A 27,397-nucleotide genomic window follows, 5' to 3' on the forward strand; every position below is an offset into this window, starting at 1 on the left:
AACAATTTAAATCTAATTATAAATCATTGCAATATTTATCGCCACGTTTCTAACGTTTTTTCATTAACGATAGAAAATGTGTATTGCTCCGATGTAACTCACATATTAGAATTGTCATCATTTCTAATTTTATTCTGGCAGATAAGCAAATGGTATACGATTTATAAACATTCATTTCGTCGTATACCGTATTGTATGTATTTGTGTGTGTGTGTCTGTGTGTTTGTGTATTTTTTTTTATATACGTGTGTAATTAAATATTAATATTTAGATAGAAAAATAAAAGAAACAAGAAAATACATTAAAGTAAAAAAAGAAAACAATAAAAAAGAAGGACAGATAAGGGTAAGGGTAAGGGTAAAGGTAAGAGATAAGGATAGTGACAGAGAAAGATACATTCTATAGAATTTTTGTTTAGATAGTTCAAAGTTTGAGATAAATAATTGGACATTATAGATATTACAAAACGTGGCCAGCCCCTTTTTTTTTTTTTTTTTTTTTTTTTTTTTTTTTAAAAAGATGTTTTAGTTTTAAGAATGATTAGAATTAGATTAGGATTTTGTTAAGAGAAACATCTCGAAGCTAAAGATATTTATAAGAACGAATTCCTTTTTCCACGGATATAAAGATTTATTTTTGTTCGATCATTTTTTTTTTCTTTTCTTTTCTTTTCTTTTCCTATCTTTCCTATCTTTTTTATTTTTCAGTAATCTGTTAGTTTTTTTGGGGGGGGGGGGTTTGGTTTTTTTTTAATACTCTCCTTCTTTTACGAACATTTTTTTTGTGCGTATCAATAACCAATCATCGCGAACAAGAATAAAGTTGTTAACTTTATTTCGAATTAATCTTTCTCTCTTTACACACTTTTTGTTTTCGTATTTTAATTTTCGATGTTTTAATCTTATAATATAAGATAAAACAGAGAGAGAGAGAGAGAGAGAGAGCAAGATATGTAGAATAATTTTATATTAAAATCATCGTTTTTGATCAAATTTTGCTAATTACGTCGTATTTATTTATTTATTTATTTATTTCGTTTTTCTCTCTTGGTCCGAATAGAAATAATCTCTAATTTTTATTTAGAAAAGAAAAATAAAAAAAAATACTAAAATCATAAACAATGTAAGTTTTCTATTAATTTTTATAATTTTCTCTCTACAAATCACATTGTTTTTGTTCCTTTAAAACTGTGCGTTGCGCTTCTCCTTTGGTCATAATAAATAAATATCTATTGAAAAAAACATCTTAATATATATATATATATATAAATTACGTGTCACGTTGTTTGTCCGCAATGGACTTCTAAATTATTGAACTGATTTTAATCAAATTTTGCACATTGTGTGCAGTTTCATTCAACTTGAAAGATAGGATAGTTTATATCTTAATTTATAATCGCAATATTATTTTATTGCAAATTATGACTTAAAGACGTGTGTATCGGACTGACTGTGAGCCACAGAAGACCACACAACACTCCTAATATAATTAGGGGATTAGTATAATTAGATTTTATTTGTGATTGTAGATAATTTACGCGATTGAAAATAATTATATTTTATTGATTAGATAGAAAAAAGAGAAAATTATTCAACGTGATCACGCGATACGTATCGTCAATAAACATATTTATTTTCTAACATTTTTCTCGATTCTAATTTTGTCTCTCTGTATCCCTATTTTTTTTTCTTTTTTTTTTTTTAAATCTTATTTCTTAATTTTGTAATTAGACAAAAATTTCATTGGTCAAAATGTAATAACAAATTTTAAATGAATGATTGGCATTTTGAGTCTTAAAATGTACGAAGAAGTCTTATTTTAAGTAAGTTTGAAATCTGTTCTAATTCAATAGAATAAATTGGTTCCATTAATAGTCTTTTATAATCGACGTGTTCTTCGATACGTAATATATATATAATATTATATATAACATTAAAATATGACTAGAAAGAAATCTAATTATAAGTATGTTTCACAATAAACTCTTGGAATGTAAAAATGTATTATTGTTCTTAAGGAATAATCATTTTTCAGCTAAATAGTCAAGTATAAATATTAGCTAAAGTAAATACGTTATTTATATTTCTCATCTTGTCTCTAATCTGTAAACTTGTATTTCTTTGATTTCTTCTTCTTCTTTTTGGCTTTTTTTTTTCTTCATATTGCGATCCAATCGTATAGGAGTTCGTTTCATTTAAATGTATTACTCCTTTGTAAGATAAAAATATTAATAAGCGCCTTAGCCTTCCCAATGAAATTCCTTTGTCTTCTTTTTTTTTTTTTTTTTAATTGTAATATCGAATCTATTTGAACTTTAAATATTTATCTCGAATTCTAATAATAAATAGACAAGCTGTCAATTTTAAAGTATTATATTTCGTGGAATAAGGAGAGAATAAGGAGAAGATTGAGAAGAATTATAATGTTGTTTATATTGGGGATCTCTGGCAGGGGCGTGGCTTACCCTAGCGGCAAAAGTATGAACTAGAGACTGGATGATGCTGTGCATTACTTGTATAAACAAAATAGAGAACAACGTGTATTACATTATTATTTATATTATTATTATTATATTTTTTGTAATTAAATTAAATAAAATGAAACTTATATTGCAAGAAATTTTTAAATTTGCTTGCACAAAACTAAGCAATAAAAATTTTGTTAATGGTAAAAGTTTATTAAATGTTGAACATGTGATTAAGTGTGGGCAAGTACCTAATGGTGATTGTAATATTATAAGTATTTTATATAGCTTTTTTTTTTTTTACAAACTTCACATATTAAAAATAATTCACATGAAATACTTGGTGTAAATCATAAAAATGAAAATATAAATATTTCCATAGAAATATCGTGTAGTTTAAAACAGCTGTCAGCAATTCCCCTTACTGCTCTAGTTCTGAATTTTGCCACCAGATAGCGTATTCAAGTGCTAGAGATCCCAATACATATATATATGTATAAGGGAAAGAGAAAGAGAGAGAGAGAGAGAGAGAGAGAAGAAGAAAGAATAAGATAAAAGAGCATATATTATACTTTGAATATAAATTGTCAAGGTCATCTAAAAGTAACTAAATTTAGGATAATTTCCACCCCTTCCTCAGATTGAACTATGTTATATATTAAAATTGATTCTGTGATTAAATCAATTTGCGATTAATATCACGATTTTGAATAATTGCATTCGCATAAATATATCGCGAATGTAACATTCATATCCGATGTTATTAATCATTTCATATTCTTTATTGCATTATCAATGACTCAGTATGCAGATAGAGAAAATATTAGGGCTGGCCATTTGAATGTCTTGCGTTCCTTTTTTCAACGAGTTAACAAAATGTCAAGCTATGATAGATAGATCATTTAGTATCATCGATTGACTCGTAGATTTATATATATATATATATATATATATATATATATATATATATATATATATATATATATATATGTATATAATTTTTCTTTTATTTTTGTTATTTATGATATTATCATGAAATAATTTTTCATTAATACGATTATTTCTTTGGTAAGAGTTAATATCAATTTTAGGATATATAATAACTTTTATGTGTAGGTATATATATATATATATATTATTCATTATTATTATTATTATTATTATTATATTATATATATACACCTACGTATACACATATATGCATTTGTATATAATTTACTCGAAGATTAAATTTCGACCTTTTTTTATTCGAAAATGGATAAACGTTAGTTTTACTGATTCATACTTTTAAGTTCCATTCTTTATTTTCCACCCCTTTTTTTTCCTTACCTTTTTAGATTGTTGCAATTTTATATATATATATATATATACGCATTTTTCTATCTACGCTTAAAAGTTATTTTACAACGTATTATTATTATTTATGTCTCATCGCTATAATGTTATATCGTGTATACAGTAGAAGGATACTTTGTCTGATTTTGTTTATACATATTTTTTATTTATATTTTTTCCCCGTTCATATATTTCTTTAGAAACATCTTAAACTAATTAATTAATTAATTAACTAGCTAAAAATCTAGTCGTTCCGCGAAACGCCCGAATTATTATTATTATTATTATTTTTTTTTTCATCTTCTTCTTCTTCTTCTTCTTCTTCTTCCTCTTTTCTATTGTTTCATTTTGTTGATTTTATAATTGTTTATCACAACTCTATCTTTTTTTTTCTTTTCGTCATATTTTTCTAATTTTTTAACTCTTAACGTTTTTTATATTTTAAACACACCAATCGCGCGACAGATGTAAGATTATTAAAAGATATTCTAGTTTTTATTAATTAATTAAGAAGATCTAATTAAATCGATGCAATTGTGCAATGAAATTATTCTGACAGATGAAAAGGACGATATTGCAATGCGGGAACGGTATTTAAGGCACGAATGATGATAAAATAATTCATTCTATTAATCGAAGAAGATTTGTATATATATATATGTATGTATATGTTTATACAGGGTAATGTTACGGACAAAATTTTACCACATTTTGAAAATTTCAAACGCATAACAAAAAAGCAAAAAAGAAAAAAAAAAGAAACACTTTGAAAGATTAAAAGCAAACAAAATTTTACAATAATTATTAAACACTTTTTATAAATGAACAAAGTGTGGTAACATTTTCCTATTTTGCGACACTCTGTATACATGTATATATATACATATATATATATTGTTTTTTGTAATTGAATTCATCAGATGATATTTATTAGAAATATTACTAGAAGAATCGTTTATAACGACGATGATAAGAAATATTTATTGTTTTCGTACGGTAGCGCGATTGGTCGTGTCAATTTTAACCAGTTAAGCGTGTTTGACGACTATATTCGTCATGGAGATGTGGTCAAATTTTGTGTTATGACGTTGACTATATCCATCATGCGTATAAGTTTGTTACAATTTGATGTTTCAATTGTAATTTTGTCGAAAATTAAATTACATTCGTAAATTTTAATATATTTCAAATGTTTAGAGGTTAAGAAAAAAAAGTCAAGAATAAATTGTTAACTTCTATTAAATATTCGATTTTTTTCTGTAATTTTTCCGCTTATTATGTTAAAAATATATGTTAATATTAAAAAACATGTGTGTACATTATTAACAAAATTGTTCATTTTCTAAAATAAAATAAAGTCGTCTTCTCGACTATCCAATATTTTAACAGCGCCACTTATTCTGTGTTTGCTGACTATATCCTTCATCGTTTGATTATCGCGACACACACCAGAGCGCGCACTCTGCGCACAAATCACCACACTTAACTTGGTTAAAAATAATTTGTTGTTTCTTTGATTTCAACAATTTGTTTTATCTGTTTTTTTTTTTTTTTTTTTTTTTTTAAACGTGGACGGTGCGTTTCGGGAGATTCGAACGCAAAGTATGAATATTTTTAGCTTACGATTTAATTCATTGTAGGCTTTCTTTCTATAATCGGCACGATCCTTAGGATCAAAAATTTCGAACGTAACAGATGCAAATGAAACAAAACAAAACAAAACAAAACAAAATTAAACTAATGAAAATAAAAATATAAATAAATAAATAAATACAAATAAAAATCAAAATCATAATCAAAATCAAAATAAGAGATCGCTCGTTTTTCCGTGAATTCTGTTCGCCGATGCTGTGAACGAACAATCGCTGAGGTAATACGTTGCATACTGTTCTTCTTTGTTGATCTTTTTGTGATTTTGTTGTTGATCGTTAAATTAATATCCGTCCATCTTTCTGTTTGTTTATTTCTCGCGATAACTTTTTTTTTCTTTTTTTTTTACTTTTATTTTTTTCCTATTTTGTTTTGTCTTGTTATTCTCGAGCGCGCGCGCAAAAAAAAAAAAAAAAGAGGAGAAAGTAAATAATAAAATATAATAAAATATCTTTCCCCCTCTTTTTTTCTTTTTTTTTTTTTACCGAGAATAAAAAAAGACAACTTTTTTTTTTTATCGTTCAATAATAATTCATTATTTCGATTGATAATTTTTATTAAGGGAAGTTAATATCGAACCAGTTGTTAATTCAAGGTCAAAGCTTAGCGAACAAAATTAGCCATTTTTCATTGGGAACATTTCGTTCGTAATTTTTCTCTTCTTTTTTTTCTTATTTTTTGTCTTTTTTTTTTGGTTTTTGCTTCTTTTTTTTTTTTTATCGAACGATTTTAATTATATATTATTAAAAGGGGGAAATTTTAGGCGGTTAACGCATTAATTTGGTTTAATATTGTTAAATATAAATATATATATATATATATGTATATATATATGTATATGTATATATATACACATAAGTATATATGTCGTACTTAATAAGTAGTCATTCGTATATGTCAGGGGTCGGCAACCTTTTTGAGTCGGAAGAGCCAAAAATTACTATTTACAAAATTTCAAAGTTTTTTTTTTTTCAACAGCCACAAAATTTGTTCTTGCCAACAATAAATAATACTCGCATAAATAAAGTTTTTTGAGTAAAAAATAAAAAAACTAATCAATTTATTCATCGGTGCCTAATCCTTAATGATTTTTAAACGTTTTTTCTTTTTTTTTTTACTAAACTCTTTTAACTAAAGAGCCGCAGCTTCACATTCAAAGAGCTGCATGTGGCTCGCGAGCCGCAGGTTGCCGACCCCCTGGTATATGTGAGTGTGTGCGAGTGTGTGTGTGTGTGTGTAACGGTTCATATGTGTTCCCGGTTTTATATGGGAAAATGTTGTTCTTTCGCGTATATTAATTAATCACTTGATTATTGTTATTAATTTCTTTTTTTTTCTTTTCTTTCTTTCATTTCTACAGCGTTTGATCATATAGCAATCGAACGACGAGAAATCGGAAACCATCGAGATCTCGTTTACGGTTTATCACTTTAGTGCTTTGCTATTGAGCATATATCTCCGTATGTATATGTTCTAATAATACATGTAATTTATATTTAAAACTTCTCTTTCGAATCTTTTTACTTTATTAAAATATTCGCATCGTGTGTGTATATAACGTATATATATATATATATATATTTTGTTTTTTATTTTCTTTCCATACTTATATCATTGGCTGTCGAAAGACGACAACGTTTTGAATAATATGTTCAATGTTTTCTTGCAAAAACGCACAACTATTTTCATCAAATGTGTTTGATAGACGAACAAGAAGTACGATTGAAATGTTTCCTGTAACGATTTGTTTTCTTTTTTTTTCTTTTTTTTTTTCGAAATATTTCTCTCTCAAAACGATGAAAATCTCGGACATCGTAACATTATTGAGATAAGATATTTTTTTTTTTATAAAAAATTAACAAATATTTTTGAATAAAATGTACAAGTAAAAATATAAATGTATCATCGATTATTCTCTCATTTTTTTTCTTCTTACGATTTTCAGGTATTTATTATTTTTATTTTTATTATCAGTTAATATGAAACAATTTTGTTCTAATCGTAAAAAGATCATTTGTATGACTGATAAATCAGTTTATTATTAGACCAATATCTATGATTTTACTGTGATTAGTTGAAAGAATAAAAACAAGAATTAGAACAAACGTGAAACGCTATTGATGTTTTAAATAATTTTTGTAGATATTTTTTCGTAGATATTTCTTTAGATATTTATCATTCGTATGCGTCGGTATGATCGATTGATCGCAACCAATCGTACTTATCGATTAATTCTTTGATCTTTTCTTATCAAATCGTTAGATTATCATTTGAATCGTACTTAGTACTCGCATTTGTATTTTCTCTTACTTTTTGTTTGTTTGTTTGTTAGTTTTTTTTTTTTCATTCTTCTTTTCTAGATAACAAAAATGTATTTTGATCGTTTTAAGGAAAAACATTATTTCGATAAGAAATCGAAATAGAACGTAAGAAAAAAAATATATTATTTATTATAATAAAATATAATAATAATTAGGTCGAGTCATAAGTAACTTCCGATGCGTCTATGTAGAATCTATTTTTCGTATTTATCTACTATAAGTCACCGAAACTAACGGATTTTCGTTATCACTCTATAGATGAGGATTCAGTTAGTCTTGTGTCAACTTTTTCAAGTAAAAACTTCTTTAGAATGAGTGTGATTTGAAAAAATGTAACGAAACGGTAGGCGGCTATGTAACGGAGCGGTGGGAGGCAATGAAACGGCTACGATACTAAAGAAGAAGAGAATACAATTATCCTACACCAGATATTTTCTATTCGTCTCATTCTTTCGAAACTTAGTTTTTTGAAGATTTCACTTCTAACACGTGTGATCTGCACACTCTGTCAACTTTTTGAAGTGAAAACTTCTTTGGAATGGGTGTCATTTGAAAAATGTAACGGAACGGTAGGCGGCTATGTAACGGAGCGGTGGAAGGCAATGAAACAGCCGCGATACTAAATAAGAAGAAAATACAATTATTCTACACCAGATATTTTCTATTCGTCTCATTCTTTCGAAACTTAGTTTTTTGAAGATTTCACTTCTAACACGTGTGATCTGCACACATGTTTCTTTATGTAGTCAATGTTACATTTAACCGTTTTTCTTAACCACTCAAATGGATAGTAAAAAGTGCATATTCGACATGTAATGCTTTAAGAATTGAAACAAGGCAATAGCACTAAAGTGGCAACTGGAAAAATATGCAGTGTATACAGTGCAGGACTGATAAACTGATAGGACAGTCAGAAATTGGTTTGTAAAATTCCGTTTTAGAGATACGATCTTAAAAGATAAACCGAGTGCAGGACGTTTTTCCAACTTTGACGAACCTTTTAAAAAAATACTGGAGCAAAATTCAATAGATACGTCCAACAAATACAAAGAGTGCAAAAAAAAAAAAAACACCATGAAAAGTGTCCTGCACTTATTAGTGACAGAAACGTTATTCTTTGTCTCATAAAAATGGAAGTTATTTATGACTCGACCTAATATAATATTTAATTGAAATATTTATATCGATAAAAAAAGAAAAAGGTTAAAGATTATTGCGAGCATTCGTAACCAACCATTTGGCATCGATCCGATGACTATGACGTTTGCCTAATCGGTCTCAAGAGATTGATTGGTTTATTTTGCGTTGATGCGCAGCCATTGATATCAGTAGCACAGGAAACTACATTTCACGTTGTAATATATATATATATATATATATATATATATATAATTCAGAAAATTTCTAATAAATTTCATAGGAATATATTTCTATAATTAAAGTAATGAAAAATATTTATACAAATATGGGTCGTGAATATGTTTTATTTTTTCAGTTACAGTTAGTTAAATATTTTTCTCCTTTAATCATTTTGAAAGTAAAACAATGCGTCATAACATTTATGCGAATCTAATTAATAAATTTATATTTATAGTGATGTTCTTTTATTTATAAAGTAATAAATCAAAAACAATGTAAACTGATCGTTATTTTTATAAAATCATGTAAAATGCGAGAGAATATGTGAACAATTTTACGCGTTTGTATTAAACGTAAAAAAACAAAAAAAGAAACAATGACAGAAAAATGTTGAATATTTTTATAAATCTTTTCAATGATTTCACAATAAAGTAAAATAAATGTAATTACGCGTAAATTATTGTCATTGATATTTACAAAAAATAATTCAATAATTTATCGTTTATCAAAATAGTAAGTTGACAAAGAGAACGATTGACGTTATATGCCATAAATAATTAATTTGAATGAAAAAATGACCATGATGATTTTACATCGTCAACTGTTACGAATAAAAACGTGTTTATCAAGCCATTGTTCATAGAAAATTTCTTCAATACTTAAATATCGTAGAAATCAGTGAAATTTAAAAGAAATCTTCTGAAATATCTAGTATATATTATTTCGAACTGACATTGAATGCATTTTCTCTCTCTAACAATTATATATATATATATATATATATATATATATATATATATATATAATATAATTCATTTAAGAAATTGTTTATTCATTTTTCTTATTCATCCTTTTAAATATTTATTTCACGATAAGGAATAATTGGTATAGTGTAAGATCGATTCTTTTATTATTATTATTATTATTATTATTATTTTTGTTTTTTAATATCTCCAAAAGTATAATTAAGATAAGATCAATGTGACCCTCGATCAAAGGCAGTGTGAACATTAACGAAAACTTTGACATTCGAACGAAGGCCGCCCATATTTTAATGACCCCATTTTCTAGGATTTCTTTTTTTTTTTTTTTTATATATCTCGTCTAATTATAAATTCTATCTAATAATTATCTTTGTAACAACAACAAATATGTTTCATTTTGTTTATATAATATGTATATATATATGTTACGATCAATGTATATATATATATATATATATATATATATATATGATATATATATGTATACATTCCAGAGATTTTATAAAATGCTCAGAAAGTTTTGGTCAATCTACAAAATATCCTTCAGTTGATTGTATTTAGGTATTCCTAAATGATAGAATTCCTAAGGGGTGGGGGTGAAAGGGTGTAGTTAAGGGCTAAGTGATTTTAGAAGGAAGAACAGCTAAACTCTTAACAAAAACCGAGCAACACGCTGATCTTTATAGTAATAGATATACAGTATATATCTTCAAATGATTAATTATTGAATTATCGTTATTTTTTATACAGTAGGAAGAACGATTCTCCCCTTAGGTTTTATTTGAGGATTGTGTCAGGGTTTTTTTTCTTGGGAAATATTTTTTAGGATTGTATTAGGATTGCACCAAGATTTCTTTTAAGATTTTTTTCATGGTTTCGTTCACTATTGAAGAAATATTTAGCAAACTGTACACTTCTTTATGCGTTTCTTAATACTTGTTTGATAATTTTTTAAACATTCTATAGATTGACCGGACAATCTGTAGACTGCCTGTAATAATAAATACATTGAATGTAACATATAAATATATATTCTCTTACGTCTTATTTTTAATTGAGTTTGTAACGATCTAATTTTTTATATCGACCCTTAAAGAACTTCTATCAATTTTGTACGCTGATAACATACGATCTTGTGTTTCAAATTGAAATAAATGTTTTTATTTTTTATCAATAGATAAAATCAATTTCTACACTTCTTTTTTTTTCTTCTTCTTCTTCTTCTTCTTCTTCTTCTTATTATTATTATTATTATTATTATTATTATTTTCAAATAAAGATATTCCTTTTTTGTAAATTAAATATATTAAATATAATCGCGATCGTTAAGATTGTTTGTATATTTTTTCGTTCCTTGTTTTGTTCTAATTATTGTTGTCTTTGAAAAAAAACATAATTGTTCAAATGAATCTTCAAATTATGTCAATTTACTCGAAGATACGTTTTTTATTTTCCTCTTTACCTCGTATAATGAGATGTACGCAGTGTAACACAGTTAAGATAGTTCGAGCGTATATTTATAAAAAGATAGATTGTCTTGAAATTTTCATAATATATTCTTGAAATGACTGTTTTGAAGCTGGGACAAAAAAACAGTACTGTTACCAGGTAAATTTAAAAAAAAAACAAATGAAAATAACAAATTGAACCCTTGTCGTGAGTTACGTTTATGGATGCAGTATACATAATACATGATAACTTTCTTCTAAAAAGACAGATTTTTACAAATGAAGGTGTAGTTATAAGATTTTTTAATGACAATTCTTATTGTCTTAAAATAATGACAGTTAGCCAGGCTAATTTATAAACAAAACGAGAAAAATCATTGTAAAACGAGGTATTTGCGCGTTGAGGAACGTCGTTTGCGCATGCGTTGAAGATCTGACAACATCGCACTTTAAAATGTAAGAAAAATCACGGTGAATTGAAAACAGTTAAAATTACAATATACAAACATATTAGTATGTTTTTATATTGCGATATTGCCAGATTTCCGATACCAGGGTCGTAACATATACATTCACTTAAGAAAGACGAATGTGGATTTTACCAATTGTTGTATTTTTAAGTTTATTTATGTATGCATTTTTTTTTTGTCATTTAAAAGTCAATGATATATCTTTAAATAAAAATTAAACCATCAATTTAAATATTAATTGAATAAAAATTAAAGACCCCTTGGGGCCCCTTTGCTGAGTACGTTACCCAACGCTCGAACTACCTTAAATGCTTATTTTTCTTGCGTTTATCGTGATGAGTATGTATACATGTATATACATATACATATATTTATGTATATTTATATATGTATACGTTTATATAGGAAAAAGGTATCGAACGAAAAATTGTCTTTTCTAAATCACTGAGAAAAATGGTACACAAGAAATTGAAATGGATAAATATGTTATTCTACTGTTCGAAATGTTGATGGATTTGTTTAAAATAGAAAAAGAAGGTTGAAGAGGGTTAAAGGGGATTGGGAGTTGGGTGGGGAAAGGGGCGGGGGAGGGGGGAGGGGGGAGGGGGTGCAATGGTTTGCGATGTTGGTGTTGGCAAAGGGGAAAGTTGTAAAACAAGGATAGAAAATGAGAAACCGATTGGAAGTAAACTTTCGTAAAACTTGTATCGACCATTTCTAGTATTTTTTTTTTTCTTTTTTTTTTCTTTTTGTTGATAAATCGAACTTGGATGAAAACTTAAAAAGTATTTCGAAATCGGTCGGATATAAAAATTGTATCCGTTATATTATTTCTTTTTTTTTTTTTTTGCTTTTCTTTTTACCTTTTCCTATCGTTCGTTTCTTTTTCAGATTTTGTTTGTTTGTTTGTTTGTTTGTTTGTTTTCTTTTTTTCTTTCATTTAATCGAAACTAAACGACACATTATTGACATTCATCGTTTTTTACGTCGACACAACGAATTCATTCGATCTTGATTGAAGTTTTTTATTTTTATTATTTTTTTTTTTTTTTTTGATGACAATGAAAATATCTTATCGATAATATTATGTATGTATGTATGTATGTATGTATGTATGTGTTATATAAAATTAGCAATTATCGTTTCTCTGGCAAGAAAGAAAAAAGACAAATGAAAAATACAAAAAAAAAACAAACAAAAAATAAATAAAAACATAAAAGAAATATTTCAATATATATACGATCTGCTATTTAAAAAATATTCCTAAAAACCTGTGTTTCTTTTTTTTTTTTTGTCAATTAAATAAATAAGTACTGTATGTACTTATATTTATATATTTATTTATGTATATATATATATATGTAATGTGTAATATATTATTCTTTCTTTTATTCTTCTTATTTTCTTCTTCTTCTTCGTCTTCTTCTTCTTAGTTTTCTCCCTTCTCATCTTCCTCCTTTCATCCTCCACTTTTGAGGATTTTGAGTTTTGAGTTTTTTTTTTGTTTTGTTTTTCTTTTGTAACTTCGACACACATGTAAACTCGTTCAACCCAATTTTCTTGTCCCAATTAATAAGAATTAAAGAGTTGAACCTTGACTAGAATTACAATTACTTACTTATCTAACCTTTCATTCCTTTTCTAAATTTTTATTTTTAAGGCAAACTCGCTTTTATTTATTTTTTTATTTTATTTTCTTTTTTTTTTTTTTAATACTCACACAAACATATACTTATTATTATTATTATTATTATTATTATTATTATTATTTTATTTGTTTTCTTCTAATATTTGTTTTTTTTTTTCTTTTCTTACTTTTATCGTCACCCTTTTACATGATTTTTCTTTTTCCGTGTTTTTTTCTGTTTTCTTTTTTTTCTCTCTCTCTCTCTCTCTCTTTTCTTTTCTATCTTCTAACTTATGTTTTGTTTTTGTTTTTCTTCTTCTTCTCTTAATTTATTATTATACTTTTTTTTTTTTCTCATTTATTCGCAACAATCATACTTCATGCTCAATCACGTATTATCCCACTCACCCGTTGTTCATACGCACACGTATGCACGTATTAATATATATATATATATATATATATATATATATATATATGTATGTTATATATATGTATATATATATATTTCACGCAATCACGTTCGTTGTTCATTTTATTCCTGGGACCAGGAGGGGGTGAATATCCTTCCTCTTCGATGCACTTTGCCAGGGATGTTTTTGTTCTTTCATTTCTTTTTTCTTTCTTTCATCCGTTTGTTCGTTCGTTCGTTTGTTCATTCGTTCGTTAGATTTCACTTCCTCCTGTCCTGGAAAACAAAAAACAAAAAAAAGAACATTATGAATACGAATTATCTCTCTCTCTCTCTCTCTCTCTCTCTCTATAGTTTTATTTATTTATTTATTATCTTTTTATTAATTGAATGAGAAAAGTATGTATTGTGTGTGCCGATAAAATTAAGACATCGAATGTTATTGTATATTTTTCGACACTCAACAGTATTGCTTGAATTTATATGAAAAATATTTAACTTTTTTCTGGCACAAAATTGCAGATAATAAAATAGTCCTATCATGCATAGAAATCTTATTACGTTTGAACCCTTTGCGGTCGGTGTCCCCGTAGCGGGGACATTTTTAAATCGTCTTAGAAGTCGGTGTCCCCGTAGCGGGGACATTTTTAAATCAATTGCAACAAATTCTGTCTGTTTTAATATACATATACTGACTTTAAATCCTGTACGGAAAAGTAACTGCGAAACGCTAGATTTGCTCCGACCTGCTGGTATTCCAAAAAGCGACATCTGCTTACCGCAAAGGGTTAAATGAAACTAAATTGGTATATTTTTATTGATATATATATATATATATATATATATATATATATATATATATATATATTACGTAATGTAAAAATATAAAAAAAATGACAAAGTTAACACTAGATTTACGAACTGAGCCAATTTGACTCATCTCCAATTTTTTTTAATACATATATACAAAACTTACATATTATTTTTTTAAAATACATGTTGTTCTTAAGTTACCTAATGAAATATATTTAAATATTAATTCCTACCCTCTATTCAAAATCTTTCATTTAAACAATGTTTGTAAGTCATTAAAAAATATTGAACAAAACATCCGTAAATCTAGTGTTAATAACGAAGAGTAATATAACCAATTGTTTTGAGTAAATAAGACGAAATATAAACTTATGAGCATGTGTAACTATTACAATAATATTTCGAGATGGGATTAAAAATGTCCCATTAAAAATGTGCATTACGGTGTATCAAAAAGGTGGGGACACTTTTAATCCCACCGTGCTCCAAAGAGTTAAAAAATAGTAAAAGTAAAAAAAAGAAATCAAATAAATTCGTATAATTGAATGATTAAAATATAATTACCGATAGAATGTTTTCTTGAGCGCACGTCTTCAGGGGGGTAGAGGGGGTCGGGGATCGGGGATCGGGAGTAGGGTGAGGGGGTTGTTGGCAGGAACGAATTGCAAGATCGAATATAAACGTGTAGCTTTGGTAGGCCAACGTTTGGCAATCGCTAAATGCGATGGCGAATTTAGAAGCCTTGGATTATGCCATAGGCCTCTAGGGTGGACATGATGAGGTAGAATAGCCATAAGGAAAATAGAAATGCGGAAGTTATGATTTTCGGTACAAAAGGCCCACCGAGCTCGCCGCCGATGCTTTTCGTCCGTCTTAACAGCAACACCACGATCACCAAGCAGGCTTCCGTACAGAACAACGTTACGGAGAAGGCCAAGCTAATGTCAACAAGAAACAAACATATTTCCATCTTTTTTTATTTTTTTATTTTCAAAACGTCAAATCGACAAATTCATAAATTTTTTTGGGGGGGTTAGGCAAAGAAGATTTGAAAAAGTTTTTTTGACACGTTGACGCCGACGCCGATTTTCAGTGTCTGCGCTGTGGGACGGCACTCGAATCTAAGATGCGCTTCATTTGACGGCGCGTGATTTTTGCTTGTTTCAAACCTGGTCCAAGGTGGACCACCGGTGGTACGCGCCGCCCGATGGGACAGTTTAGCGCGGGCCACTGGTGGTACGCGCCGGCGTGAACGTATTAATGAAGTTAAAAATGATAAAAAAGTTTCAGCAAAATCGAAAGGGGTTGAGGTCAAAAATGATCGATTTGACGTGGAATGGCTTCATATATATGTATGTATGTATGTATGTATTTAAGTTATTAATACACAGGTTGATTCACGTATTATACTTCGAATGGCTCTACGATTATCTCTTCAATGAAATATTGATCAATTGTTATCCAAAGTTGCATCAAGGTTTGTATGTATTATAGATATATATATATAGGTATGTATGTATGTATTTAAGTTATTACTACTTAAGGTGATCCACGTATTATACTTCGAATAATTTAACAATTATGCGTTCAATTAAATATTGATCAAATGTTATCCAAAGTTGTGTTAGGGCTTCTTCAGAGTTGCGTTAAGGTTTGTATGTATTGTTTATATACATATATGTATGTATGTATTTAAGTTGTTACTACACAAGGTGTTCCTCCACATATTAGCACACTTCGAATAACTTTTCAATTATGCGTTCAATGAAATATTGATTAATTGTTATCCAAAGTTACGTCAAGGTTGTGTTAGGATTTTGTCAGAGTTTGTATGTATTGTTTGTATACAGTTATTTCTGTATGTATGTATGTATGCATTTAAGTTGCTACTACACTAGGTATGTATGTACGTATTAGCACACTTCAAATAAGTTTTCAATTATACGTCCAATGAAATATTGATCAATTGTTTTCCAAAGTTGCGTGCTTTCAGGAGTAACATTGATAAGTACGAAATATAGGTAAAGTAAAGCCACTTCTATTTATATTTCCAATTTTTAATTTACTCATTTGATAGTTTTCATTCGTAGTTTTCATACTCGAAACAATTTATCGTTAAATATATCGTCAATCAATTCATTTAAGATCAAAATAGTTAAATCTTTTTTTATTAACTCGACCTACATTTGTTCTTTTGAAAATTCAATTGAAGTATTTACAAATTTCACCGCTTAAGAAGAAAATCTTGATCATTACGATCATTTAATATTTAATTACAGTTTGTTAAAGAAAATATCATTTTAAAGTTCATTTAAAATATTGAAGTTACGTGAATCAGCCTGTAGTAAACATTTTATTTAAATGGATAACACGAAAAGAGATCTAGTCGGATTATTAAATCATTAATTGTAAAATAAACGATTGAATTATTAAACATTATCTTTTAATATATATCCATATTTAATATCAATAATACGTTTACTTTATCGTTTTGATAATGAGATTTTAAATATAACAGAAAGTGTTTCTACTACTGTATATATATATATATATAAATTAGGTCGAGTCTTAAGTAACTTCCGATGCGGTTATGTAGAATCTATTTTTCGGAGATGTAGATTCTATTTTTACCGGATACGGGCATGCTTCCCTAGGGGCCCCGTCACCGTATACGGTGACACTCTTCTTGTTGAAGTTATAGTATTTTTAATTGGAAAAACTTATCACATTACCCATTTCCAAAGAAAATTATATTTAGTAAATAGAAGATAGTTTTATATTTTATTATTTTCGATAAATAAAATATAATAATATTAGGATACGAAGACCGCGAATTGAAGGATCGAGCTCAGGGACGGAAACAATGGCGGAATTTGGTATTTGCGGCAATGAACTTTCGAGTTCCTAATGCCAGTTAATAATAATAATAAAATATAATAATATAATATAACCATAATACTCGGGTTGCATTGTTGATATTTCTACTTATCGTTTCTTTACGTTACGACACACCGATAGTCGAATTTTGGGCCTGGTGAGAAACTCAACCGAAACGGGCTGGACGACGAACGTGTTAAAAGATGAACCGAGTGCAGGACGTATTTCTAACTTTGATGAACCTTTTAAAGATAGTATTGGAGCAAAATTCAATAGAAAAACTCCAAAAAAAAGCTCCATGAAAGGTGTCTTGTACTTATCAGTCGCAGAAACTCCATGTTTTGTCTCATAAAAAACGGAAATTATTTATAACTCGACCTAATATATTACTAATAATTAATCAACAAATAAATTCGTCGTTGTAATCTATTTTCGTATTATCTTTCATTTAACTTGTATATAAACTATCATCGATATACACTCGCGAAAACGATTTCAGTCATTACGGTGCCATCTGTGCTTACATGCTACTATAGTAATAGTAGTAGTAACAGCAGCAACACAGGTATAGTTTGCTTGATGCAGCTTCCATGAGCGCAATTCAAATGATGTATAATGTATAGGATAGGCTAATAACCATAAACATATCCTTCTAACGTTTCTCTTTGTCACGAAATTTGCATAAATATTATATGCATATATGAAGAGTATGTTATTCATTGCCACATTTCTAAATTAATTCTTAAACCTTTATTTTATTTTTTTTTTATTAAATAACGAAAGTTTTATATATCATATATCAAAAAATGATTTGAATTTTAATGAGAAAGATAAGTCTCTACTTTTCTCGAGTTACAAGATATGACTTAAGGAAACGTTTAAGATTTCAATCAAAAGGGTATAAGAGATCTTTCATTTAAAAGAGGAAATATTAGTAGAATCTCGATATACGTTTATTACTCTATATTCCTCCTCCATGATACTTAAAGTTTCTATCTTATTTTGGACTATCCCGCAATTTTATCCTTGGATAAGAGTAACAAGATGTTTGTAATGAGAAATGAGTCTGTCTCGTTTTAGGTCAAATGGAATAACGTAATCGAGAGATGGATTATTTGTTTTTCAATTATCGCGAAGTAAAGATTAGTTTTTAGTCGTTTTCTTTCCTTTTTCCCCACGATCAATTATTATGCTTGTTACGATTAAGTAAATATAATTTTTTTTGTCTTTCTTTTTCTTTCTTAAGGTAGACAAATCTCATTAATATGAGTAATCGAGAGTTCAACTATTCGAGTTATTTTTTAAAAAAGTTTACAAGATTAAATATATATATATATATATGAAAAAGATTTTTTTTTTTTTTGATAAACGTAACTTCAAGTGAAACAAAATAGTTTCTATTAAGGTCAAAACTCGAATACTACACAATTTTTCGTTATAGGGTTAATCGATTTTTACAAACGAATGACTCGAACGCTTCCCTTTTTAATACCGATTAATTTTTGTCGACTCGTAAATCGACGCGAACAATTTTGTAATATAAAAGTAACAGTATTCGTAATAACGAAGTAGCTTTGAAGGATTATTATTATTATTATTTTTTTTTTTTTTTTTGTAAAAGGACAATAAAATTTGCAAAATTCGAATCGAATGATTAAATTGTAAAATGAATATTAAAATAATGAAAATAAAATATATATTCGATACTGACTTGCCGGGTTTCACATTGAATTGTTCACCATGACAGGCATGGTAAATGGCTGCGATGCTCCACGCAATACCGATCCCCAGGAAGACATTTACCGCGTTACTTCCGGTCACATTTCCTACGCTCGCATCAGCGTACTTGTCCTGGCAGGCAGCAACCTTACTCGCGAACGTGTCTGAAATAAATTCATCAAAATCTTTCAAAATGTTCTCTCTCTCTCTCTCTCAGTTATTGGTTTTCTCGTGGGATCGAAAATGCGAAATTTGTCTTTATTTTTATATTATACTTTAGAAAAGATCTAACATATGATAAATCTAACCATAGAAGAAACTAACGTTACGTGAATTTGAGTTTCGTGTATTAAGCTCGTTAAATCATTTTTTTATATTGCCAAGCATTAATCGTATGAAACGAAACTTCGTGTCGTGTATCAAGATATATCTAATTGTAATACCAGTTGTTTGACTTCTAAGTAAGTATTAAAGATAACTCGATATATTGTGCCTGAATATAGGCAACGATCTGTACCAAGGGTCGTTATTGTATGCGTGGTTGCATACAAGTAGGGGCAACGATTTATAGATACGATCGTTGGTATATAAGTAAAATTGCATGGTGGTATAGTAGGCTGCGATCGTTACCATATTGTACGTATGGTTGCATAAAAGTAGGTGCTCGATGTTGTAAAATTAAAACAAAGAAAAAAGGAAAGAAAATAATCGAGGAGAGTTGGTTACGAAAGTTAAAGAGAAAGAGAGAAAGATCGATAAAGTAATATTAATTTTCATTTATGATTTTTTCTTTTTCTTTTATTGTTCAATATTTGTTACGTATTTTCTTACGATTTTTTCTTTCGATATTAAACTAATCATCTAGCTAGTCATTTACAAACATATATATATATATATAGTATATTGTTCGCATCTTTGAAAGTGAAACTTCACGTATGTTTTGCCATAGTTGGTTCGGTTAGCACGATAACGTAAACATTGAGCACAGGTATGAAGAGGGCAAATGTTTGTTAAATGTTTAGCGGCTAGTAGGATTAGTGAAACGACAGTTTCGCACTGTAGATGAGAATTAACGTGAGCAAACACTGTACGTATATAACGTTCGATCTTACACGATCGTGTGGAATATTTGTTGATATTACAGAGAAATGCATTAATGATGTTCTGTACGTTATACAATTTATCGAGCTTCCTATCTTCGTATCGTATCAATAAAAGTATCATTTTATTTGCACAAAAGTGTTAAAAACAATTTATCATATTATTAAAATAACAAACATTGATTAATGAGACAGTCATTCAAAACAGAAATGTAATTACAATTAAAATATAACATTGCTAATATATTTTAAGATCTAATTGGTAATATCATGATGTTATTAATAATTTATTTGATTTATTATTATTCACATGTATTTTTTAGATAGAGTATTTTCAATATTCATTCTAATCGATTAATCGTTATTTGATCAAGATTATTGTTATCAATTGAAAGTGCTAAAACAAATCACGATCCTAATTGCAAGTTTAGAAAAATAGATAAAAGAAAGAGAGAGAGAGAGAGAGGGAAAAAGAATCTTGATAAAGCTTAAACACGTATTTTCTAGCCTTCTTTTCGCAAAGTTTATTACAATCGGGGGAAAAAAGAAGGAGTGCTGTGACCGATAACGCTCAACTTCCTATTCGTTTTTATTTCATTCTTTCATCGATATTGACGAGATAACGTCACTGAATTAACGAGCATGCCGGATTCTACGTGCAACGAATCCCAAAATGATATCGGATTATATTCTATCCCGTATTTGTTTTTCTTTTTTCTTTTTTCTTTTTTTTTCCTTTCTTTATCTACAAAAAAGGTCGACTCTTTTCTTTAGTTTTTTTTTCTAACTTTATACAAGACGTATTTCTCATTTCAAATAGAATACTTTCAATCTTATATTATTATTCTTCGAATCACTCATTAAAATGAAATTATTTACTCTTTCGCATGTTATCATAGTTTGATAAAATCATTGTCAAATATAAATTACGAATTTTATTTTTCTTTTTTTTTTTCATCATCTATTTCATCTCAGTGTAATACGTAACATAATCTTGATTTCAACTATTGCGAAACATCCAGTAATATTTATAATAGTTTATTTATAAATGAAATCATTAAAATGAGTATCTAATATGAAATAAACGATTATAATTGGAAACATAAATTGACACACGTTTCGTGTGAATTTTATTTGATTGAAAGTAAAAAAAAACAAAAAAAAGACAACAACAAAAATAAAAAATAAAAATAACGTCAACTTTGAAATACGTAAAGTTCGTTAAACGTAAACTCGGTTGATGGTTCTTCTAACGATGGATAATCGATGTTGGTAAGCGTGCACATCGCGATAACGTGCTCAGTTCCGCAAACAAAAGTTACTTTAACTTAATTTAATTCGTTGCTTAACGATGGGGGTTACACGCGGCTTCGCATTCAAGTTTCAAACTCTTATCGGATAGATACCGTCCGTTCATGGAGACGATGATACACTGAACCTTGATTGAAAATCAAATTGCATTTAATTGACCTCGTTTTCCTTTTCTCTCTTTCTATATATCAATCTATCTCATTTTCCCCCTTTTTCTCTATTCATCTTTCTCTCTTTTACATTTTAATCCTTAACATATCCCTTTCAATCTTCCTCTCAATTAAATTTATTCTACTCGAGAATCTCTCTCTCTCTCTCTCTTTTTTTATTCTAACGTTTGTAAATTATTATTTTAAATCGAATTTTTATTTATTATATACTTGCGTAGTATAAAATTTATTTGAAATACTAAGGGTGCCCCGCCACGCGTTTCTGTGGCTCACAATTAGTCCGATACACACGTCTTTAAATCATAATTCGCAATAAAATAATATTGCGATTATAAATTGAGATATAAACTATTCTATCCTTTAAGTTGAATAAAATTGCATACAGTGTGCATAATTTTATTCAAATTGGTTCAGTAGTTTAGGAGTCCATTGCGGACAAACAACGTGACACGTAATTTATATATATTAAAATAAGATAAGAGAGACGACTCGTTTGTAAGGTATTAGGATTAAACAAAAGTTCGTGTATTTATTGTATTGAAATTGTATTTGGAAACTGCATAATGAATTGTTTTTATTTTTGGTAAAATTTACTTTGGAAATATTAATATAAAAAACGTACGAACTTTTCGTTCGTTCTAATTTAATTGACTGTTAGAAATGTTCGAGAGATAGAGATAGAGAGAGAGAGAGAGATAACAGTATCTATCGATATTTTGTATCTGACATCAGAATTACCATGTACAGAGGTTGCTAAACATCATGTAAATTTGATGATTATCCTTAGGAAATTGGTTAGACTCTACTTGAAATTCGGTGACATATAAATTGAAATACAAAATTACATCTTCTCATCTTTCGACTAATAGTTTATGAATTATACACGATAATTCAATAATAATTTTGATCTTTTACGTTTATCGATCTTGTTGAAAAGATTAGAACGTATCTATTGATTGACGTTTTATTATTTTTTTTTAAACATATAAATAAAAAGAAAAGGTATATTTTTTTATCTAAACAATTTTTATCACATATAATTTATTTGCGAACAGTCTGAAATTTCAAGGATGACGAAAAATCTACAATTTAATAATTTAAGATTAAAATTAATTTAAAACAGTCTTGAGAACAGATTTTTATTATTTTATCACATTGAAATTTAAAAAAAAATGTAAAATAATGTCGCGAATGAATAATGTACATTTAGGATCCTTGTATAACACGATTTCACATAACATGGTATTTTTTCTAGGTACCTATCCTTAGCGTGTTATAGGGGAGGGTTTACTTGTACTTATTAAATAAATAAATAAATAAATATATATATCATAAGTTGAGATTTATTATGTACTCACCAGGAATGCTTGTGCCAAGAGCAACGAAGACTACCGCGGTGACGGAATCCTTGATACCTAGAGTACATCCGAAGTAGGATGCGATATCACCGATCACTGCCGTCACCACCCCGATTCCAAATATGCTGACAGCAAAGCACAGATAACCGCCGGCGATATCTAAAAGCCATTAAGCCGAGTGCCTACTTTAGTCGATGGGTGCCGTTAAATTCTTAAGTAACTTTTTTTCTTGTTTTTTTTCTTTTTTTTCTTTTTTTGTTTTATCTTCTTATTATACATATACAAAGAAATATGAATCGAAGTTTTCTAGATAGAGATATATAGAGAGACAAAAAACTATTTAATTCTCTTTTTATTCTCATAGAAAACGTGTTAATGCATAAATATGTACTATATATGTATAGGTGTATATTATATTACGGTCAATGTAGAAAATTTGGGCATTGTGTAAAATGTCTGGGTAATCTATTTATTAGCAATATATATATATATATATGGTTTCATACGTAGATAAGTAAATATAATTTATATGCATCAAGTAAGACTAATTTTCACACACACACACACATATAATTTATAAATAATTATATTTCTCTAAAAGAATAAAGTATTTCCTTATAATAAAATTTAACAATATAAATAATCCTAATATGTTTATATATTTAGGTATATAAGAATTTAGAAAAATATTGATTGGTTTTTAATTGACAGTAGTTGTTTGAATAATCATCGTGATTATTCTCACTGTATATAAGTATATTTAGTAGAAACGTTTCTAATGAAGGATTGTATTATGTATATACCTACGTATATCATCGTTTCTTCAACACGGCGAACTGTCAGATATCTTCGTCGTTTGATTAGCTTATTCCAAACATAACTGTATTTACTAATGTAAACGAACCGAACCTATCTTGAATACGTTGAAATTAGATTCATCTATGAGAAGATGAATTGGATAGGTGAAGTATAGATTATAGGCAATACATTGACATTTATGCATTGAGAATATATTTCCATTGACAGATATCTGTTGTTTCAACGAGATTTCTAAACGACTATGAGACACATTTGATCATTCTAATCTTCGTGTATTGTTTCCTAGTTTCGATAGTTTAGATATGTACACCTAATGTATATATATGTATGTCTGTTTATACAAGTGATAATGAGATAATGGATGTCAATATATTTGTCAGTAATAGTTAAACTTAATATACAAAGAACTTTTAATTTAAGTTACATTTGAGATAATAGAGAATACGTCGTTTATCTCATTCGGTAATTCCATTCATCTAAGTTCAGGAACACGAAACACGGTACGGTTTACCATAGAATAATTGCGATGAAGCGTAGAATATACCACTCGAAGTGAGTCTCCTCCATTTCATTTTAATGCACCAACCATTTGCATTCTAGCCAAGGTGTACTAACGTTTCTCATCTCCTTTTGGTACCATTTAATACGATCACACAAATTTTAACACCGGTTTTTAATCGTTTAAATATATATATATATATATATATATATGTAGGGAATTTTATTTAAGGTGAGAGGTGCAAGGTGAACATCAACACCTAGTTTAATCCTACTAATAAGATATATTTAAAACAGGTATTAGAAAAAGTACAATAATAGTTTCACAATCTTACGATTACAACTTAAATAAGCAACTGTGTTCTTACAACTGATAACGACTTATAATGCAACTGCGACTGTTACGACTGATGACAAACCGAATACTGTTTAACTTCCGAACTGACTAACTGACTTCTCCTTAAATCTGTGTCCTCTTATATTCATCTGCATCGTTCTCGAATTTTCCAGACATTCGTCTCGAGAACCATCTAGATTTTCATAGACTCTTAACAACTTAACAACTTACAAAGAACAGACCATGCATCGTATTTCTTTATTTCGACCATTGGATCCTTTTTCCTTTAGTCCTTCGTCGCTTACCTATTTATCTATGTTTACTCTTCGACACTTAAAACTCTCCTACATATATATAATAAAAGTATTTGGTTACATGAAAAAATTCATATCGATTGGCAAAATAAATCTACTCATATTAATATATATTTATTAATCAACTTGAAACTTTTTGATTAATCCAATATATATATATATATATTGAAATTAAATTTCCATTAAATAAATTTTCTTCGAATGATTTGATCTCTCAAATTTTGTTTTCCCTATTTTTTTTTTTTTAATGAACATTTCGTTGAGAAATTCTTTTTTAATTTTTCCAATCAAAAACCTGTTCAGTTCTATTACGTATGTACGTACGTACGTATTAGTCGTTATAAATTAACGAGAGTATGGATTTTGAATGAACGACTCGACGTCCAATGATGGTTTAACGATGATCAGAAAACGTTGTTTATCGATAAATCCTAATTAGCGATATAATACCGTCGACCTCTGCTTTATTCTCCGAATGTAATCTATTCAGCCCCATTTCCATGACCCATGCATGGATACAAATGTTTAATCTGTGTATACTATTTGCCAACGTATTTACATAGAGTTATATACTTACAAAAGGTAGAGAGTGTGTTAAGAGAGAAATAGAGAGAAATACAGAGAAAGAGAGAGAGAGAGAGAGAAATGTTTCCTCATTTACAAGAGAATAAGTAATAACACAGTCATGTCATTACCATCTTACTATATACGTACAATAAGAAGACGTTTCTAGCAGATTGTCTTGCATAATTACTCTTTGATCTTTTAAGAAAAGAAAAAAAAACATGTGTGCATATCACACAAATTAGATGTGAAACCTTTAAATAAACAAGTTTCCAGCATAATTTATTATATAATATTATTATAACATTATTTGTACTTTTAATTTGTAATTATCTATTTAATTATTAAATTAATTATAAAAATACGCGCCTGTTCGTATGCAACCCTTCAGACACACTTTAAAAATGTTCCTTGCGAGTGCCATCTACTGGGACGGAATTTTTTTTTCCAGTCAAAATTGTTTATACGCATATGTATGACAGGTTGCTTATCTTTCGGACTGAAAAAAATTCCGTCCCGACAGATAGCGCTAGCAAGTAACATTTTCAAAGTGTGTCTGGAGGGTTGCATTCATACAGGCGCACATTTTTATAATAATTACTAAGAAAATAAATAATACAAAACTTTACAAAATGTTTGCAAATCAAATATTTTTTTTATAAATAATGATAAAAATTTAACTCTAATATTGTAATTAATTTATGCATATTCTTAGAATAATATTTAGTATTTTATATGAATTTAAGGCCGTTTCTTTTCCCCATAACATCATCGCGTTTCATTTTTTCAAATTACACCCATTCTAAAGAAGTTTTCACTTCAAAAAATAACACATACATTTTCTGTGCAAAGATTTCGTGCTTGTTTGTTTTCTTTTTCTTTTTCTTTTTTACCAGCCCTTAAGAAAATGATTATCGTTTTACCGAAGGTTACTATGTTCGATAAATATAGAAGAGGAAAAGGCCTTAAGTGTTCACATTGATGTTATATTAGGAATATATTTCTCTCTCTCTCTCTCTCTCTATCTTGATCTATCTATTTATCTATCTATCTATCTATCTTTTTACTCTTGGTTGAGTAAGCGTGACGTTTCTGTACACGCGCATCGTATAACGATCGGTTAGTTACGTGGCACGTAACGTTTGCAAGAAGGTCTCGTATTATGTAAAGAAAGATTAGGATTAAGAGGTTACACGCATTACGAATAAATCACTAGTAAGCGAGAATGCAGAAAATTAAAAGTCAATCTTTCTTTTTGCTTCTTTTTTTTGTTTTTTTTTTTATTAATTCTTTCAACGAAGATAATAATATCAGTTTCTTGTTAATGATATTAATGTAGATAGAAATGAAAAATGTGTTTTACATCTTTCGTAAATAAAGTAGTAATTAATTATTAATTTAAACAAACACTTTAAACTTTTATGTATATATATATTTTAATATATATAAATTATGTGTCACATTGTTTGTCCGCAATGGACTCCTAAACTACTGAACCGATTTGAATAAAATATTTCACACTGTGTGCTGTTTCATCCAACTTGAAAGATAGAATAGTTAATTTATAATCGCAATATTATTTGTTTATTAACAAAGAGTCCGAAAAAAAGAGAAAAGAAAACTATGAAAAATACGTTACCAACAATTAAGAATAATCGTAAAAGAAA

The 27,397-nt window shown here is 28.1% G+C and overlaps 1 protein-coding gene across 3 annotated transcripts in view; it reads right to left on the reverse strand.

Annotated features, from left to right (window-relative positions):
* Positions 1–737: 737 nt before the first annotated feature.
* The window catches only part of Calx (sodium/calcium exchanger 3), a 105,950-nt gene continuing 79,290 nt past the window's right edge, over positions 738–27,397 (reverse strand). For all 3 annotated transcript variants that reach the window (XM_015316378.2, XM_089178123.1, XM_015316377.2), the window contains 4 exons: positions 23,199–23,357; positions 19,252–19,423; positions 15,228–15,601; positions 738–14,126 (listed from right to left, as the gene is read on the reverse strand). In XM_015316378.2, the coding sequence (XP_015171864.1) occupies positions 15,397–15,601; positions 19,252–19,423; positions 23,199–23,357 (536 nt within the window). In that variant the 3' untranslated portion in view covers positions 738–14,126; positions 15,228–15,396. The remainder of the gene's footprint in view (positions 14,127–15,227; positions 15,602–19,251; positions 19,424–23,198; positions 23,358–27,397) is intronic.

This window comes from Polistes dominula, unplaced genomic scaffold, assembly GCF_049000335.1.
Source record: "Polistes dominula isolate Pdom_NZ unplaced genomic scaffold, Pdom_raw_medaka contig_77, whole genome shotgun sequence".
Classification (NCBI taxonomy): Eukaryota; Metazoa; Arthropoda; class Insecta; order Hymenoptera; family Vespidae; genus Polistes; species Polistes dominula.